This window comes from Drosophila teissieri, chromosome 2R (genome assembly GCF_016746235.2).
Source record: "Drosophila teissieri strain GT53w chromosome 2R, Prin_Dtei_1.1, whole genome shotgun sequence".
NCBI lineage: Eukaryota > Metazoa > Arthropoda > Insecta > Diptera > Drosophilidae > Drosophila > Drosophila teissieri.
The window spans coordinates 6,255,899-6,272,187 of record NC_053030.1 but is presented as its reverse complement, the minus strand read 5'-3'; the positions used below and the strand labels follow the sequence as shown (position 1 = coordinate 6,272,187).

The following is a 16,289-nucleotide window of genomic DNA, read 5'->3' as shown; positions in this document are numbered from 1 at the left end:
CTAGGACCGCCGGTGGAGGAGGCAGTGAAAGTGTTTTGTTCTGTCCCTGGCATTAGGGACTCGCAAAAATACATGTATATCTGTATGTATGTACGTACGTATGTATAGGTACAACGAAAATAAAGGGGATATTGGAATCGCAAGCGAGTGAAAGGCTCCAGCCCGGCAAAAAATGAAACGGAAATTAAAGTTAAAATATGGCAGGAGTCTGAGAGGCTGCATGAGCGATTGAGGGTTAGAACTAAAGGACGAGACAATTGCGAGTGGAAATGTGAAAATGGGAAAGTGAGCAATGGCAAAAAGTTATCGCCGCTATGCAATAAAAAAATCGAGTATTTGACTATAGAACACGCCTACTGAAGTGGAATAAGTGGGCTTGCAGGCATTTTATATGTATATTATAAACAAGAGAGAACGCTATAGTCGAGTTCCCCGACTATCTGATACCCGTTACTCAGCTAGTGGAAGTGCGAAGAAGAAATTTCAACATTGACAGTTGTTGACGGTTTGTGGGCGTTAGAAAGGGCGTGGCAAAAAGTTTTTTAGCACATCGATAAAAATTTACAAGACTAATACAAAAATAAAAAAAATTTAAAACATTTTTTAAAGTGTGGGCGTGACACTTTTATGCGGTTTGTGGCTGTTAGAGTGGGCGTGGCAAAAAGTTTTTTGGCAAATCGATAGAAATTTACAAGACTAATACAAAAATGAAAAAATATTAAAACATTTTTCAAAAGTGTGGGCGTGGCAGTTTTAGGCGGTTTGTGGGCGTTAGAGGGGGCGTGGCAACATGAATCGACAAACTTGCGCTGCGTCTATGTCTCTGGAGTCTGTATGCTTATTCTCAACTTTCTAGCTTTTATAGTTCCTGAGATCTCGACGTTCATACGGACGGACAGACAGACGGACAGACAGACAGACGGACGGACAGACGGACATGGTCAGATCGACTCGGCTATTGATCCTGATCAAGAATATATATACTTTATATGGTCGGAATCGCTTCCTTCTGCCTGTTACATACTTTTCAACGAATCTAGTATACCCTTTTACTCTACGAGTAACGGGTATAATAAATGCTTGATAGATGAAAACAGGTTTAAAATGTAAATATACGAGTAAATTAAGTTGAACAACCTATTGTTATGAGGTAGGACACAATATAATATTTTGCATAATTATATGAGGTTACTAAATTAAGTTATGAATTTAAAGTTTCCACTATTAGTAAGTGTTCTTGATAGAAGTTATGTATTATCATTTTCCCTAATCCAATAGCGCTGAGTGAACTTTCTCAGTCTCACCAGGAAAATGATGAAGCCCCGAGGCAAAATCGAACTCTGATTCGCGACCTATGCGTCTCCAAATACTTTTTAAGCCTCGTCAGTTAAGGAGGAAATTGAAACCATGTTGTCCTGCGAGACAATCGCGATTGGGAAACGGTATTCGGGAATCTTTACATGGAGCGATTAATACGCGGACTCCGCCATTTGTGCATTGGGAATTCGGTGGGATGGGATAAACTTATTACAGGATATCATACCAAGGATTATATGATAGGCGTTTAGGAGAAAATCCTTGCATAACAAAGCGAGCTTTAAGCAATCAATAGCAAAGATAATTCTTACCGATATCTTTTTATAATTATAATTAAAAATTGTACCTATTAAGGGTATTTCCTCCAGTGAGTAATCAAATCAGTGTTCAACTTTGAGCCCTGCTCATTCTCCTCATAATTTTCATTAGCACTTGAGTGTGCTCTATTTAATTTATGCTAAATGATCAACGGCTGTTGCTTGTGTCTACGTTTTATTTTTATTTGCCCGGCAAAACGAAAACAATAATTCAGCTCAGCGAGCTGCTGCTGAACCAGCAGAATGCGACGAAAAAATTGCTAAGGCTCAAGAAAAAAGGACGAAAAGGGGTAAGCAGGAACAGGAAGTGTACACACACTCATACACATGCATGTGACCCATTGGAGGCAAGTCCTTCATTCCCCCTTGGCCCACGACCACGCACTCATTTGCCTTTGCACTCACGTCTGTGTAATTTATGCCAAAAAACAGTATGCAAGGATGTACCCTAGGAAAACGCAATTGCGGTGGGTATATTGGACTGTTTAAATGCAGCATGGGAAGAAATGTGCTCGATCAGACATTACAATTCCCAATCGACATTATCAAAATGATGATCAATCAGCACCATTTTCAAATAATGAAACATTGAAAACTCTTTTAATTTCACACTTTAGCCGCACTTAGAATAGTGTATAAGTGATAAGATACACACATATTTTAGGGAGCTTTTTTTTTAATCTAATCTAATGATCTAATAAATTAAATCTCAAGAACTACAGCATTTCTAGTTAATGAGCTAAAAGTTGATGCGTATTTTACATTTTACATGGCACTGTGGCGCCACCGCGGTGGAGCATCGATACTTTGCTTTTCTACATTTAATTTTACTTACAAGGCGTTTATTTGTCCAAAAGTTCCACTCTTACAAACATGTAGCCCACATTAAAGGGTTGTCTTATTGGTTAAATTCATAGTAGTTTACTCTTCCTCCTGATTCCTGGATTTTAAGTAGGTGGTGGCCGGAAATGAGATATCACACACGACTTAATCACTGCCGAACAGGAAACAGGTGGAATCGTCGATGCTGCGTGTCAGCTACGTATGAGTAGTTAAGAGTTAAAACCACATTTACGGGTATTAAAAACCTCATTGAGTTGTGTTCACCTGCTGTGAATTGTATGGTCATGTTTAATATAAATATAAAGCTTGCATCTCAAGGGTTTCCTTCCAAAGGCTTTTCTTAGTCAGGAAGGACACTATCACCCAATAGCAGATTTCTCCATGTACATTCAAAAACCGCACCTTACATTCAAACTCACCTTACTTATCCATCGAGCATTTTTAACATTTGGAAAATAATAACTTTTGCTTGGCAATCACCTACATTTATACTCCGCATTGCATATACAATTAATAATCTGCTTGGTTTATGTTTGAATTGCCGATTGCCAATTGGATTGTCGATGTAAAAGCAATGAGATGGCAATAGATGGGAATGGGAATGCAAATGGTAATCCAAGTTTATTACTCGCATATATTTTTCAAGCGGGCCTCACTCAAGATTCAATGTCACTGGCCGTCCAGTCCAAGTAAATTATCTCCTTTAACTGGTTTACCTATGATTAAGTGTGGTAATGGCTAGCAAGTGTAGGTGATGGTAGTGAACTAGCTTTTCGTCAAACCTAATCTGCCTCGGATCGTTCCTTATCAAAAGTACGGTTGTTTGGAAGAGCCCGCCAAAAAGTCGGACTCCATCACTAGATGGAAAGCTGCATTCTGGAGGGTCTACTTGCTGATCCCTTTCTCCGAACAATAACTTTGTGGTTCCAAGTAATTGGTAGTGATTGTGGGTACAAGACACTGAATACGCTGTAGATTTGAAGCCAAGACGCTTGTCTCGCATGGTTCCAAAATAGAAGTAGTTACATATTTGTAGGTTGTAGCTGTTTCCCAATGAAGCACGCTGTTTATTTGAAATTAAAAAAGAACTGGGTGCATATATTTCGTCTGCTTATCTTGGCGATTCCGCGGTCCCAGTACGGAAGCGGGATTCCGGCTAGACTGGTAGACTCCATATAGAGATGTCAGGGGCTGCACCCAGTGCTCCTCTCCGGCTGGACGAGACCTCTACTTCCTATTCTGGTTGTTGCGGGCCATGTCCTTGGGGAAGGAGCGCAGTGGCGGCGTGCGGATGCGGCGGGCCTCGCGGGATCGGTTACGCACCACCTTGGAGTGGATTGCGCAGGACACGCAGTAGTGGAGCTTCGCGTAAAGCTTGGGCAGCACGTACGAGTCCCAGATGCTGGCCTCCGTGATGTCACGCACGGCAGCAGCCTCCACGATGTTGCGGATGACGAACTTCTTGATAGCCTTGTCCTTGGGCACGCAGCGGGCGCAGTTGGTGCAACGCACGGGCTTCACATGGCCGCGGTTGTGCTTGTTGCGTCCTCCGTTACGGCGCTTCTTGGTCATCTTGCCGGCTGTTTTTCAGTGGATTGAAACAGTTTGCACGTCCATTAGCATTTATCACTGCGTTTGCGGTGCGGATGGCTGCCATAATTACCTTATTTATCGATTTTCAAAATCCGCCCACCGAAATCCGCGTGTGTTCACGTTTCGGGAAACGAAAAGAAAGAAAATAGTGTGGACACACCCGGCGAAACTCGGATAAACGGGCTAAAAAATACCGAGCCGGCGATAACAGCGTGGTTGGTAACCAGGGCTGCCAAATTTTCCCGTAAAAGCTGTGCTGCTCTCTACGTTCCTCGCATTTTCTTTCAAAAATGAGGTAATGTTAAATATTTTTCAAAAATCCCTTCCGCTTAAATTGAAATGCGTCTTACGGGAATATCAATTAAAAAAAGATAATATATAATGTTATATTTCTAGCTATTACCCTGTCTTTTAGCTAGTTACAGCTTTAATCTGATAACAAGTTGGCAACGCGACACTGAGTGCCCAGGTTTCTTAACGGGTCATTTCATCAAAATAAATAAATAATAATCTATAAATTGCTTTCTGTTATGTTTTATCTTAAGGGTTTTACTATGTTTCTATTGCGATCTCTTTATTTTTAAGTTTTCCTAATTTTTTTTTTTAATTTCAACTTAATTTTTTATGGCAAAATTTGCGTTTGTTTGTTTTTATTGCGATCTATTTATCTTTAAATATTAGGAATTTATTTTTTTTAATTTAAACTTCATTTTATGGCAAAATTGTTTAACAGAAAAAAGTCTACGTCGCATAATATGACGTAGCAATATATTTATGATTCCACTTATAGATTTTATTTATTATTACAAGTTAAAAATTAATATTAGAAATCTTGTTAGAAAGTAAACAAAAACATAAGTTCCTGAAAAAAAGATTAATCAAAACCTAAACAAAATGTAATTTACATTGCAGCTTTTTTATTATTGATGAAAACGCGAAAACGTTTTGGCCCAAATCAGTATAGAGAGGCGCAATACTATCAGCTTTAATCACAAAAAATAATTCATTAAAAATAGACGTGAACAAAGTTAGGATCGATTTTAAGATTTTTTTCTTAGGTAAGGTTTACAAATTATGAACGATATTTCGGAAGGAGGACGATATTAGTCAGTAAACCGATATTTATTTTACATGTTACTAGTGTAGTAAAATTCGTAGAGAAAGAATTGAATTGAAACATAAATATAACTCACTAGCCGAATTATTTTGGCCATGTCCGTCCGTTTTTCCGTATGAACGCTGTATTCTCGAAAATTAAGATTAAGAATTCTGATTGGCCGAGATGATGCTGAGATACGTAGATGCGCGCAAGTTTATATCAATATATGAGCCCGAACCTGTCACGCCCCAAAATCAATTTTGAAAAATGTGTTAATAATGTTTTTCTGGTTGGTATTTTAAATTAAATTTTGTATTTTTTGTTGCATCTAGCTTGAAGATTGGTTTCTCTTCATTTGAAAGTTTGGCCATTATTAGTCGTAGGTCGTAATGGATATTTTATGTTATACAAAAAGTCACACAATTTGTTCAAATTTGCATTTTGTACATTTATTTTTGTTTTATCTGCTTAGTGGGGTTTCTTTGTACACAAGTAAAAGTAAAATATTTAACACAAATATTCATATGCCTTTGTTAGTCACGTCACGGTATCCAGACTCCAGATTCAACTGCGTCCCTTGGAGCGGCGTGAGTTGCGCTCTCCTCGCGACCGATCACGGGATTCGTCACGCTCACGGGACTGAACACGGTCCCGGTCACGTTCTCTCTTACGTTCCTTATGTCCCTTCAGATCACGATCACGATCACGATCACGATCCCTATCCCGTTCCCGTTCCTTGGCACGATTGCGTTCCTTTTCATGATCACCGCGATCTGACCTCTCTCCACGCTCTGACCTCTCGCCACGATGTGAACGCTCTCCGCGATCTGGCCTCTCGTTTCTGGAGGAACCGTCACGCCGGCGGCTTTCTTTTTCATTGCGACCACTGCCGACCCGCCTTTCGCGAGGAGCAGAATCCTCTCTTATTGGGGGTCTTTCATAAGAAACTGATCGATCCCGTTTTCGTTGTCTATCGTAGGAAATTGAATTTCGTTTCTTCCGTTCTTTTTCATATGAACTCTCCCGGGTTCTTTCTCTATCGTACGAAGAATTCCCTTGGTTTCGTTCTCTGCCAATTGAGATGTCTCTGCGTCTCTGGCCATTTCCATTAGACTCTCTAGATCGTGGACCTTCTAGATTGAATTCATCACTATCATGATGCTTTCCTCGAAACTTATTTTTTTGGACATTCTCCTGGCGCTTGATCTTCGACTGAGGTTCAGCGTCGCTTTCTTCACTGGAAGAATTCGAGGACGACGATTCGGAGGAGGACTTATCGCTGTCTTCACTGCCGCTGGAATCCGAGCTCTCTTGACTTTTTCTTCTGCGCTTTGATTTCTTTTTGGCAGCCTTCTTTTTCTCCTTCTCACGCTTTTTATCCTTCTCCTTTTCCTTTTTGCTCTTTCTCTGCTTCTCTTTTTCTTGCTCCTGCTCTGCTTTCTTCCTCTCCTTTTCTCTTTCTCTTTCCTTGTCCGCCCTTTTTTTCTTCTCCACCTTTTTGTCCTTGCTCTTTTTGGCCTTTTCCTTAGTAGCTTTCTTAGATTTATTTTTATCCTTGTCCTTGCGTTTGCGTTTCTTTTTAGGTTCCGAGCTAGAATCGGAGCTTGAAGATTCACTAGAAGAGTCGGAACTGCTGTCCTCTTCACTGGAGTCTTCGCTGTTGGTGTCCGAAGACGACGATGACGACGATGTTGGCGCCATCTTGGTATTTCCAGCGGGAGCAGAGCCATCTCTGAACGGGTTCCCCCCGGCACTGGCCAGAATTTCAGCATTTATTGCGGGCACAGCTTTTGGGGCGTTTTTAAGGAATCTTCTCAAATCGTCCGTTAGACCACCCAAACCAATCGAGGTGAAAAAGTTGATGGAGAAGCGGGTATTCCGCGGATTATCCTTGGGAAACAAACCAGCTAGGCTTTCCACCAAAACATCTTCCTTCAGCTTTGCGTTCAGTTTGCCCAATCCCATATACTCAGCTAGCTCCTGGAACAGAATTTTTATGAATATCCGGCTCGATGACGTGGTATCATCCTCGTTCAGTAGGATGCACTCCAGCACATCCCAACTAATGGCGTCGGTAAATAGCAGATGGGCGAAGAACTTACTGACGTTCCGTAAACGATTCGTATCCAATCGGTGGGTGGTTTGATAGGTGTCCTTAAAAATCTCCTCGAAGGGCGGTATGTAGATCTTGTTGATGTTGCAGAACCGCTGGGCTAGCAGTCCGTAAAACTTCTCATATGTTCTCTGTTCTGCACAGCAATCGAGAAACATGTGACAGAGCTCAATTTCTTGTCCGGGTTTCAGTTGCATCTTCATCAGTTTATGGGCACACTCCTCATAATCCAAACTAGAGTTGATTGTTAGGTAAATGGTACGACGCAGGGCAATCAGATTGGTTTCAGTGCTGTCAATAATGTCACCAGCTTCGGCTTTCTTTTCCGCATCGGAACCGGATTCTCCGTCCGAATCACTATCCGAATCTGATCCAGAGCCCGACCCTGAACTACTGCCATCGTCGCTGCCCAGGATCTCGCGACTCAGCCCTTTGTATTTTTCCTCATTTTCGGCATAGTTATCGTCAAACTTAAAAACATCTAAAATAACAAGTTGAAAAGGATAAGAATAGAATATAAATTAACTTTTTCATAGATAAACTTACTTAGTATATCTTCTGTTTCAGTGGCTTCATCTAGCATCATCAGATGCGTGAACTGATCGTCCTCCTCAACGAGCTCTAGTTCCGAAACAACAGCCTGATGATCCTTAAAGCCATCCTTTCGAATCTGGAACAGCACCTCAATCATGTACTGTACTCGCTTGTCCAACTTTCCCTCGTGTAGGATGTTTCTCAGCATCTCGAAAATGGCCCCAATGCCTTTGGACGAAACCTCAGTCAGTTTCATACCACACTCTTTCAGAAAAGCGATGGCTACCTCTACAGAATCATCCGTTGGCGTTTCCACCAGCAGGGTAAGGATTTCTAGAGCCAGAATTTCATGAGCCACCCTCTGGTTGACCAAATGGCCAATAAATCGAGTGGCCGACATGCAAACCAACTTATCATTACGTCGAAACGCCCTACGAAATTGGATGACCAGGCGTTTGAGGAGGAGCTCTCCTATATTCGGAAACTTTGAATTTACAATGCTCACCAGAGCAGCGTATACATGGGTGAATGTGGGCGAAGCAGCCTGTGCTTGGATGATACTCCTGCTAAGTAAGCCCCTTCCCCTGACGATATTCTCTCTTAAAAGCTCTCTGGTGATAATCGCTATATTCGTTACATTGACTTTGTTAATGTAACCATGAATAGATTTCTTGAGGGCCTCCCAAGCGATTCTCTGATAGGCAGCGGATGCTTTGTCCGTGATCTGTGACTGCATCAAGCGCAGCTTCGCCGGCGGAATATAGGCGCCTCCAGTCCTAGAGGTCAACACATCCACGGTCTTTCGTTGCCGCTCAGTAATTTTAGCTGCCGGTTCGGTAACGGTTTCATTATCTGCATTTGTGGTTTCGGGCTTGCGAGTGGTCTTTGAGGATTTGGATCCCGGACTGGAGGAGTACCGATCTCTTTTGCGATCTGGCGACCTCTTCTTTTCCCTGGAATCATCTCTACGCGTGCTGCTGGACTTGTCACCCTTTAGATGGCGTTTTTCACGCTCCTTGGCTCGTTCCTCATCACGTTTATCTCGCTCCTCATGACGTCTCTGTCGCTCCACACGCCTTCTCTCCAATGAATTGGATCTCCGACGGATAGGACTTTTACTTCGACTCCGGCTTCTGCTGCTCTTGCTCCTCGAGCGACGTCGACGACGACTGCTAGGTGACGGACTCCTGCTGGATGATCGTGGCCGTCGCCGTTTGCCATCCGGGCTGCGGCTTTGTTTTCGATGGGTTTCATTGGATGGACTCTTAGCCACGACAGAGTTCTTACTGTCTTTTGTTAGTTTGTCATCTTCGTCTTTCTAAAAAATTTAAAATTTAAATGATGTAATATAAGCATGTATGATTTTCCGAGATAAAACAAGCTCATCAAAGATTGCGTTGAACTTATAAGTAGTGTCAAACATGCTTACGAATTAATATGCTTTGATAAAAAACATATTGAATTTCATTGATGACGAAATAGTAGACCTGAATACTGAATCCTAAGCAAACATGAAAAACATTAGAATGCCTAAGGACTTACGTCGGTTATCTCGCCCTCTTCTATGTGGTCTGCAGTGGGAGGTTCCTCTGTTTCAGCAGCAGCTTCCACCGGCGATTCCTTGCTGCTTCCATTGGTGGTCGCCGGCTGCTCATCATTCTTCCTCCGCTCCTCTGATTTCAGAGCAGCGCTTGGGTCTTGTTCCTCTTGGGTCTTCGAGCTGTCCAGCTCTTTCGTCACACCTGTGGCTTCTCCTCCCTCTTTTTGTTGGACAGGTGTTTCCACTTTTTCCGCTTCATTTAATTTCTCGCTTTTCGCTGCAGCAGCTGCTGCTTCTTCTTGCTGCTTTTCCACGCCAGCAGAATGGGAAATGTGCTGGCGTTCCGAACGGGGCTCTTCCGCGGGAGTTTTCTTTTGCTCAGCAGGATCCTTATCCTTTCCAGACCCTTTCTCCGTGACGCTCTTCACCCCCTTATTCTTATCGTCAGTTTTCTTGGCGTCTTTGGCGGATTCCTCCTGCTTTGCTTCCTCTTCCTCCCGCCCGCTACTTTCGGAGGACGAGGACTCGCTCCTGGCATCACTGTCGCTGCCACTGGAAGTGTCGCTGCTGCTGGAATTGCTGCTCGAATCGCTCTCGGCTTCGCTTTCCCCCATCGCGCGCTTAATTCCGGAAATTTTCTAGGAAAACAACGATGAAAATTACTCTGCCGCAAAAAACACAACGCGGCGATAGAATTAGAGCTGGGAACTACCAAACTGGTGACGAAGTTATCGATATATGCGTTTGAATCGATAGTCACCGATAGTGCTTATCCTTTAAACAAATCGAATTTATAAGGAATAAACATATTTTTTAATGAAAGCTTATACTCAAGTTCTAGATTAGAAAACATCATAGTTTAACATTAATTTAAAAATATGACACTAGCCAAAATTTGTTAACACAGCATGTCTCGATCATTTGCATACCTAATGTTTAACTTAACTAAGGGTCAAGATATATAATATGTATATATTTTTGTATTATTTATCAAATGAAGAATCCGTGCATCATAATATTGCATCTTAACATAACTTAAGTGCATTTATTTTTTTGTACAAAGTGAGGCGCCTTTAACTACATTTGTATTATGGGAACCAAGTCTGCAGAAATTTCAAAAATGTTACCTTAAATTAATTAAGAATTCCGGGAAAATCAACATGCAATTTGAAAAAAAAAAAACGTATTTTAGTGATTTTAAATCTCCAATCTTAAAACAGCATGCGCTTTTCCAATTAATTTGAGGATTTGATTTGGGAGGGAGACTGAAACGATTTTAAGACAGAATTTTTAAATTAGAAATCAATCCCGAGTCTCGGAATTAGTAAAAGGGACTCTTTATCGCTTAGAAATCCCCTAGAAGAATAACTGGCAGACTTTCGCAACAAAACAACTAGATTTATTTTAGTTTACAAATGTTTATCCATAGTAAATACTTTAAAAATAAGCTTTAATCACGACGGGCTAAACTAACGAAGGACCTTTTACAGAAGTCTCTAAGCCTTGCTGTCCGGTTTGGGTGGAACGGTTTCGGGTACCGATGGCGACACATCGTCGTCGCTGGAGGATGAAGAGGACGACGAGCTGGAGTCGTCGGCCTTTGTTCGCTTCTCGGGGATCGTGTAGGGGAACTTCTGGGCTTTCTCCTCCACCGCCTGCTTTAAACGAAGCAGAGCTGTCCTGTTGATGTTTTCTAAGGAGACGTCCTTAATGGCATTGGCCAACACATCCATCGCCTTGTCAGAGTTTCCCTTGGTAGTCTGGATGTCGATGAGGCAGGAGTACGCGTTTCCGATCGCTCCCTCGGAGATTTTGCTCTGCTTCAGCTGGGAAATGACTGTAGAGGCCAGTTTCTCGTCCTGCTGCTCGCGAGCCGTCTGCAAAACGCGCTGGAACATCAGCCTTGGGGCATTGGACAGGTGCTTATCCCAAATCTCTTTTGAAGCCGCCTCCTGACCACTGGAAATGAGATGCATCCATAGGACATTCATGGGCCCCAGTTGATTGTGAGCAGCAAACTTCTCAGCGAGGGATTGGTCTGAAAATTATATGAAATATTTATAGTTTTAGCACTTGTATAATACCAGATTCTGAAGACTTACACTGCGGCACCAATTCCGGGTGTTTTTCCAAAATGCCTACGGCTCCTCCGCGTGGAAACTTCTCGGCCAGCTTGGTTGCCTCCTCAGGAGTTTTGGCTGCCTCAATTTCCGTGGTCAGGTGCTTGAGAAACTGCTCCGCCTTTCCAGCCACTATATTAGCATGGCAAAAACGATTGTCAAAAGAAATCAGACGCTTTTGCTCCTCATTTAGTTGCTTGCCAATTCTCTGCAGTGTTTCCAAATCACCTGCAGCGGCAATTTTGTTCAGGTAAAACTTAAAGATCTTGGGCTGTGGGTGCAGCTTATCTCCCAGGAGCTCCTCGACATATTTAGTGGCCTCTGTTAAGCGATCTGCTCGAACCAGGAGTTCGATCAGTCGAGAGGTGTCCAAGGCTCCAACTTTCTCACCACTTAGGACACTTTGTTTATGCGAAATGGCTGCATCAGGATCATTGGCCAGGATTGCTTTGCGAAAGCCTGCCAAATGGGAGGCGGTTTTGGCTGGCTTTTCTGTTTCCGTTTTAGCTGGCTCCTTTTTCGCAGGCTTCTCCTTGGGTGGGTCCGCTACTTTTGGAGTTGCTGTTGCAGCTTCTGTTGTAGTTGCATCTTTTGCTTTGCTTTTTTTAGCTTTGGTTTGTTCTTTTTGGGTCTCTGGCACCACAAAAGGCACGTCAATATTTTTCCTTCTCAGGATTTCGGCCAATTTCAAGAGGAAAGCATCATTCGGTGTCACATTCTCCTCCTGCATTTTAGTCCACAACCCAAGAGCCTTCTCGGCCTCATCTGCCTTGTCGTAGCTTAAAAGAAGGGTGTAGTAAATCTTATTCCTGTCAATATGTCCCAGGTCTTTCGTTGCTTCAATAAGACCTTCCAGGGGTTGTAGTAGTCCCTCGTTCTTGTAGCGATCACAGGCACTGCTGATTCTTTGTGGACGGGTACGCAACCCGGGGGTTTCCAGGATCTTCCTGGCCTGCCTTACACGGCCGCACTCCACAAAGGAGAAGACCAGGTCGTAAAGGCTGTTTACTTCACCATGGATGCCTGTGCTCAAGTCGGTTAACTTTTGTAGATTCGTGGCATCTTCTTTCTGAATTAGGCGACAAGCCAGCTCGTTCTTCCAAGGGGTAGATTTATACTTTTGACAAATCTCTTCGAAAGCTTCGATTGCCTTAGGAATATCATCCTTGACCAAGTGAACCTTGATCAGTGGACCCAGCAGCACATTGGTGGGCACAATATAATTGGCACCCACCAGAGCATCAAATAATTTTCGCAGCTTTTCCGGCTGACCAGCCTCGGCTAGTGAATTCAAAATTCTCCACACGGTGCTCACGTAATTAAAGCTTCCTTCGGCCTCAGCAATAGGAACATCCTTCTTGTTCTCCTCCAGTACCTTAAAAGCTGCATCCACGCGTTCCTCTTGCAAAAGGAGATCAGCCAAACGAACAGCCTTTAAGTTATCTAACTGGAAAGTAGCGTCTTTCGCTTTAAGTTTGCCGTAAGTTTCCAATGCCTCAGAGCTTTTCTTGTGATGCGTGTATAGATCGATGAGCTGGGCATAAATACCAACGGGGATCTGGAATTTTTCAACCTCGAATTTCTCGATGACCTGGAGGGTCTTTTCCAAGTTTTGGGAACGGAAACAGGCGTTCAGAAGTTGCCTCTTGATGTTGTTGGCATTTTCTCCCTTGCCCTCCACATTGACTATGAATCGCTCGAGTTCTGTATAAAAATATATAGGCTTTAGATATCGTTTTTAACGACAAAAGGGGCCATAACTTACCATCGATGGACAACGAATCCAGGCTTCTCTTGCCGCTATTTGGAAGAGGAACTGGTTCCAGTTCTCCAGAGCTCAGTTTACCCAAAAGTTCGGAAATCTTTGGAGTCAATTCAGAACCCAATTGCTCGGACAGCTGGGTGGCTTTGGCACTGCTAATGGACAATCCCTGCTTGACCAATCCCTTGAGGATTTTCTCCAGCGTGGCTCCGCGATCTCGTCGGAAATAAGTGGTTGCCTCCTGGACAATTCCACCAACAACATCGGGAGTGATGCGCTCCGTAGGAACGGCAGCTCCGCCTTCAGCCTGCTCCACTTCCTCCTCCTTGCCTTGCCTAAATTGCAATCCTTCGTGAATTTGGCGGACACATCGGATGAACGAGGCATAATCGTTCGTGTGGCTGAGGGCCAGAATCAGAGGTTGTTTGAACAAGAAGGGCACATAGTAGGCCCTGTTCTTCTCCATAATCTTGGCTGCTTCGGCAATTTGGTGGGTCACTAAGGCGGAATAGACGGCCGAGGTGACAGCAGTGGAGTTGGGAACTCCAGCATCCCTCAAAGAGGTGACGATTCTTTCCCAGTTCTTTTCCTTCAAGTTGGGGATGACATAATCTCTGACCGTTTCGGAGTTGGGAAATACTGAAAACTCCTGCTGCATGCGACGTACGATTTCCAAAACCTGGTTAGATTCCGCGGAACAGATCAATGGCCAGAAGTAGTGCTGTCTGATGGGCAAGCCAGCATTTTTCATTTCCTGCAGCAAGGGTAGGGCATTATTGACCACGCCATTGGTCAAGCCAGCTTCAGTGGCAATAGTCAAAGCCTTGGGATTGAGACCCTCGGACTGCAGGGTCTTGCAGATAGACAGGATCTTTTCCACTGGCCTATTAGCCTTAACCATCTGCCTGATAAAGAAGGCTCCGACATCAACGGGTTCGCCGTTCACACGACTGCTTCTGGGCATCACTCGAAGGAGTTTTAGTCCCACATCTTCGTGCCCCTTGTTGACCAGCCGCAGGATCACATTCACTGCATCCTGATTAAAACCAGGCGAGAGACGAAGCTTGGGCAGCACCTCATCAACGTGTTCGCCATTTCCGTTCACTGTAAGGGTGTACACAATGTCCAGCAGATCCTTGTCCAGCAAAATGATCTCCTTCTGCTCGCACTCAGTTAACGTTTCCTTTAGGGCAGCCAGGTCTCCGTGGCGGGCAAAGGCGCACAGGAGAGTGGTGTAGGTGTCAGCACTGGGCTCCAAGCCCGCCTGTTTCATTACTCCCAAGATGCCCTTGGCGGATTCCAAATCGTTGGCCTAATTGGATTGTTTAAAAAGTAGATAAAACACATGATTACCATGTAATTCTTTGTGACTCACCTGCGAATGACCCAGGATAAGAGAATTAAAGACGTTCTCATTGACGGGAAGACTTTTTGCACGCATAAATTCCAAAATCCTAGTGGCGCCTTCGATGTCTCCCTGCTGGCAATAGCGAGCAATCAACCGCTGATAGGTCACCCTATTGGGCTCGATGCCTTTCGCCTCGATCTCCGCCAGAAAATCGGTGGGAGCGAACCCATGCTCGTTCTCCAAGTAAACTCGCAGCAGGGCATTGTAGTGGGAGATGTCCATGGGTACGTTCAGTGCATTCAGCGTCTTCCAGATCTCCTGGACCAAGGCCGTTCTCACCTCAGGAAGCTCCTCCGGCACCAGGTTTCCGCAGCAGCGAATCACCAGCAGCGACTGCGAGCTGGTGGCCGTCCTGTGTGTGCGGATCTCATCGAGCACCTCCTCCAGATCGCGTCGGGAGATGCGTCCAATCCGGCGAACATCCTGGTCCAACCGGCGAATCTGTTTATCCAAGCTCAGCTCAGCTTTCGCCGCCGCATTCGTAGCGAAACCACTAGAGGGATATACAAAATTAAAATATATTAAATATTCAGATGCAGTATGAAAAAATAACTTGGGTATATCTATTTATTTCCTAAAAGCTTTATAAACTTTTCTGATGATCAGCTCGGCTGATCCTAATGGGAAACTAAATCGTTGATGAATCGTGTTGCTTCTAAAATAAAAATAAGATATTTAAGCTCCGGTATACACACTTAGCTCAACTTGATACAAGAAAAACACTCGACTAAGGCAAAATTGGATGACCACATAGTAGGCGCTCCCAATCCGGATGAGGTTATGTAAATACGTGGGCTATAAGTCGACTGCCATTGCGGTGATCCTGGGGGCAGGTCCACCGCCTTTCGGGTTTCAATCGTTGAAAAGTGGATGGTTCCCCGCTATTTACATAAATACTCGACTGCATTGCGTAATGCCGGCGCTTTGTGGCCAGATTTTACTCACTTTTGGAACTGGCCGCACATGCAGGGCGCATTGTTCAGCAGGCTGCTGGTCTCGTTCTCGCGCACTGAGTTTACGAGCACGTTTCGCGTGAAGCCGGCGAAGTAGCGCAGCAGCTTGCCCGTCCTCAGGATGGATGCCATGGCGGAAGCGTTCGGTTTTAATTAATAAATTGAGCTTATTATTAAAATTACGTTCGCACGAGTGCGGCAGAAACCGATGTCTGTTCGGTCTGCGACAATCGATTGTTTCGGTGTGACCAAAACGAATCAATTTAGTGACCCGGCTAGCGGCGACACAAGCCAAGGGATATTCGGGCAATGCATAGCGCCCTCTATCTGCCAGCTTAACCAATTTCAAATTCAATTTGTGAAAACAGGGACTTTCTTTCAAAAACAGCTTTTTGGACAATAATGCGTTTTGAATTGGTTTGCTATTTCAACTTCGCAAGGTAAATTTGACAAAATAAAATTTCTTATTGAATATTGCGCATTACATTAGAATTAATGAAATATTGGTAAACTTCAAAAGATGCTTGTATTATTTTCGCTCGATTTTTATAGGCTTTTAATTTCAAACGAACTTCTAAACATCGCTGATCAACGTATAGGCGCAGATGTTTGCGGCGATGTGTTTGCAAAACCAACAGTGCGCTGCAAATGCACCGGAAAAAAAGAGAAGCCACACGTACACATGCAATT

General features: G+C 43.7%; 3 protein-coding genes across 3 annotated transcripts; all 3 read right to left on the bottom strand.

Annotated features, from left to right (window-relative positions):
• Positions 1-3,506: 3,506 nt before the first annotated feature.
• On the bottom strand, positions 3,507-4,293 carry LOC122613291 (40S ribosomal protein S26). The gene is made up of 2 exons (XM_043787395.1): positions 4,141-4,293; positions 3,507-4,057 (listed from the first exon to the last, which is right to left on the bottom strand). Exon 2 carries the CDS (start codon positions 4,047-4,049, stop codon positions 3,705-3,707), a length of 345 nt encoding a protein of 114 aa, XP_043643330.1. The 5' UTR covers positions 4,050-4,057; positions 4,141-4,293; the 3' UTR covers positions 3,507-3,704.
• Positions 4,294-5,592: 1,299 nt separating this feature from the next.
• LOC122612216 (pre-mRNA-splicing factor CWC22 homolog) lies at positions 5,593-10,059 on the bottom strand. The gene is made up of 3 exons (XM_043785671.1): positions 9,359-10,059; positions 7,829-9,134; positions 5,593-7,763 (listed from the first exon to the last, which is right to left on the bottom strand). The coding sequence occupies exons 1-3, from the start codon at positions 9,968-9,970 to the stop codon at positions 5,734-5,736; spliced, it is 3,948 nt and encodes a 1,315-aa protein (XP_043641606.1). The 5' UTR covers positions 9,971-10,059; the 3' UTR covers positions 5,593-5,733.
• A 674-nt stretch (positions 10,060-10,733) lies between these two features.
• On the bottom strand, positions 10,734-15,824 carry LOC122615326 (leucine-rich PPR motif-containing protein, mitochondrial). Its single transcript, XM_043790369.1, has 5 exons — positions 15,592-15,824; positions 14,614-15,139; positions 13,242-14,550; positions 11,459-13,180; positions 10,734-11,394 (listed from the first exon to the last, which is right to left on the bottom strand). The coding sequence occupies exons 1-5, from the start codon at positions 15,729-15,731 to the stop codon at positions 10,853-10,855; spliced, it is 4,239 nt and encodes a 1,412-aa protein (XP_043646304.1). The 5' UTR covers positions 15,732-15,824; the 3' UTR covers positions 10,734-10,852.
• Between the last annotated feature and the right edge of the window lie 465 nt (positions 15,825-16,289).

Excerpts from the sequence above, each read along its gene's own strand:
- LOC122612216 (XM_043785671.1), bottom strand. The coding sequence starts at position 9,970 with ATGGGGGAAAGCGAAGCCGAGAGCGATTCGAGCAGCAATTCCAGCAGC. Across the intron at positions 9,135-9,358 it reads AAGAGGGCGAGATAACCGAC|AAAGACGAAGATGACAAACT; the intron begins GTAAGTCCTTAG and ends TAAATTTTTTAG. Across the intron at positions 7,764-7,828 it reads TGAAACAGAAGATATACTAA|ATGTTTTTAAGTTTGACGAT; the intron begins GTAAGTTTATCT and ends TTGTTATTTTAG.
- LOC122613291 (XM_043787395.1), bottom strand. The coding sequence starts at position 4,049 with ATGACCAAGAAGCGCCGTAACGGAGGACGCAACAAGCACAACCGCGGC.
- LOC122615326 (XM_043790369.1), bottom strand. The coding sequence starts at position 15,731 with ATGGCATCCATCCTGAGGACGGGCAAGCTGCTGCGCTACTTCGCCGGC. Across the intron at positions 15,140-15,591 it reads ATGTGCGGCCAGTTCCAAAA|TGGTTTCGCTACGAATGCGG; the intron begins GTGAGTAAAATC and ends ATATCCCTCTAG. Across the intron at positions 14,551-14,613 it reads TTATCCTGGGTCATTCGCAG|GCCAACGATTTGGAATCCGC; the intron begins GTGAGTCACAAA and ends CAATCCAATTAG.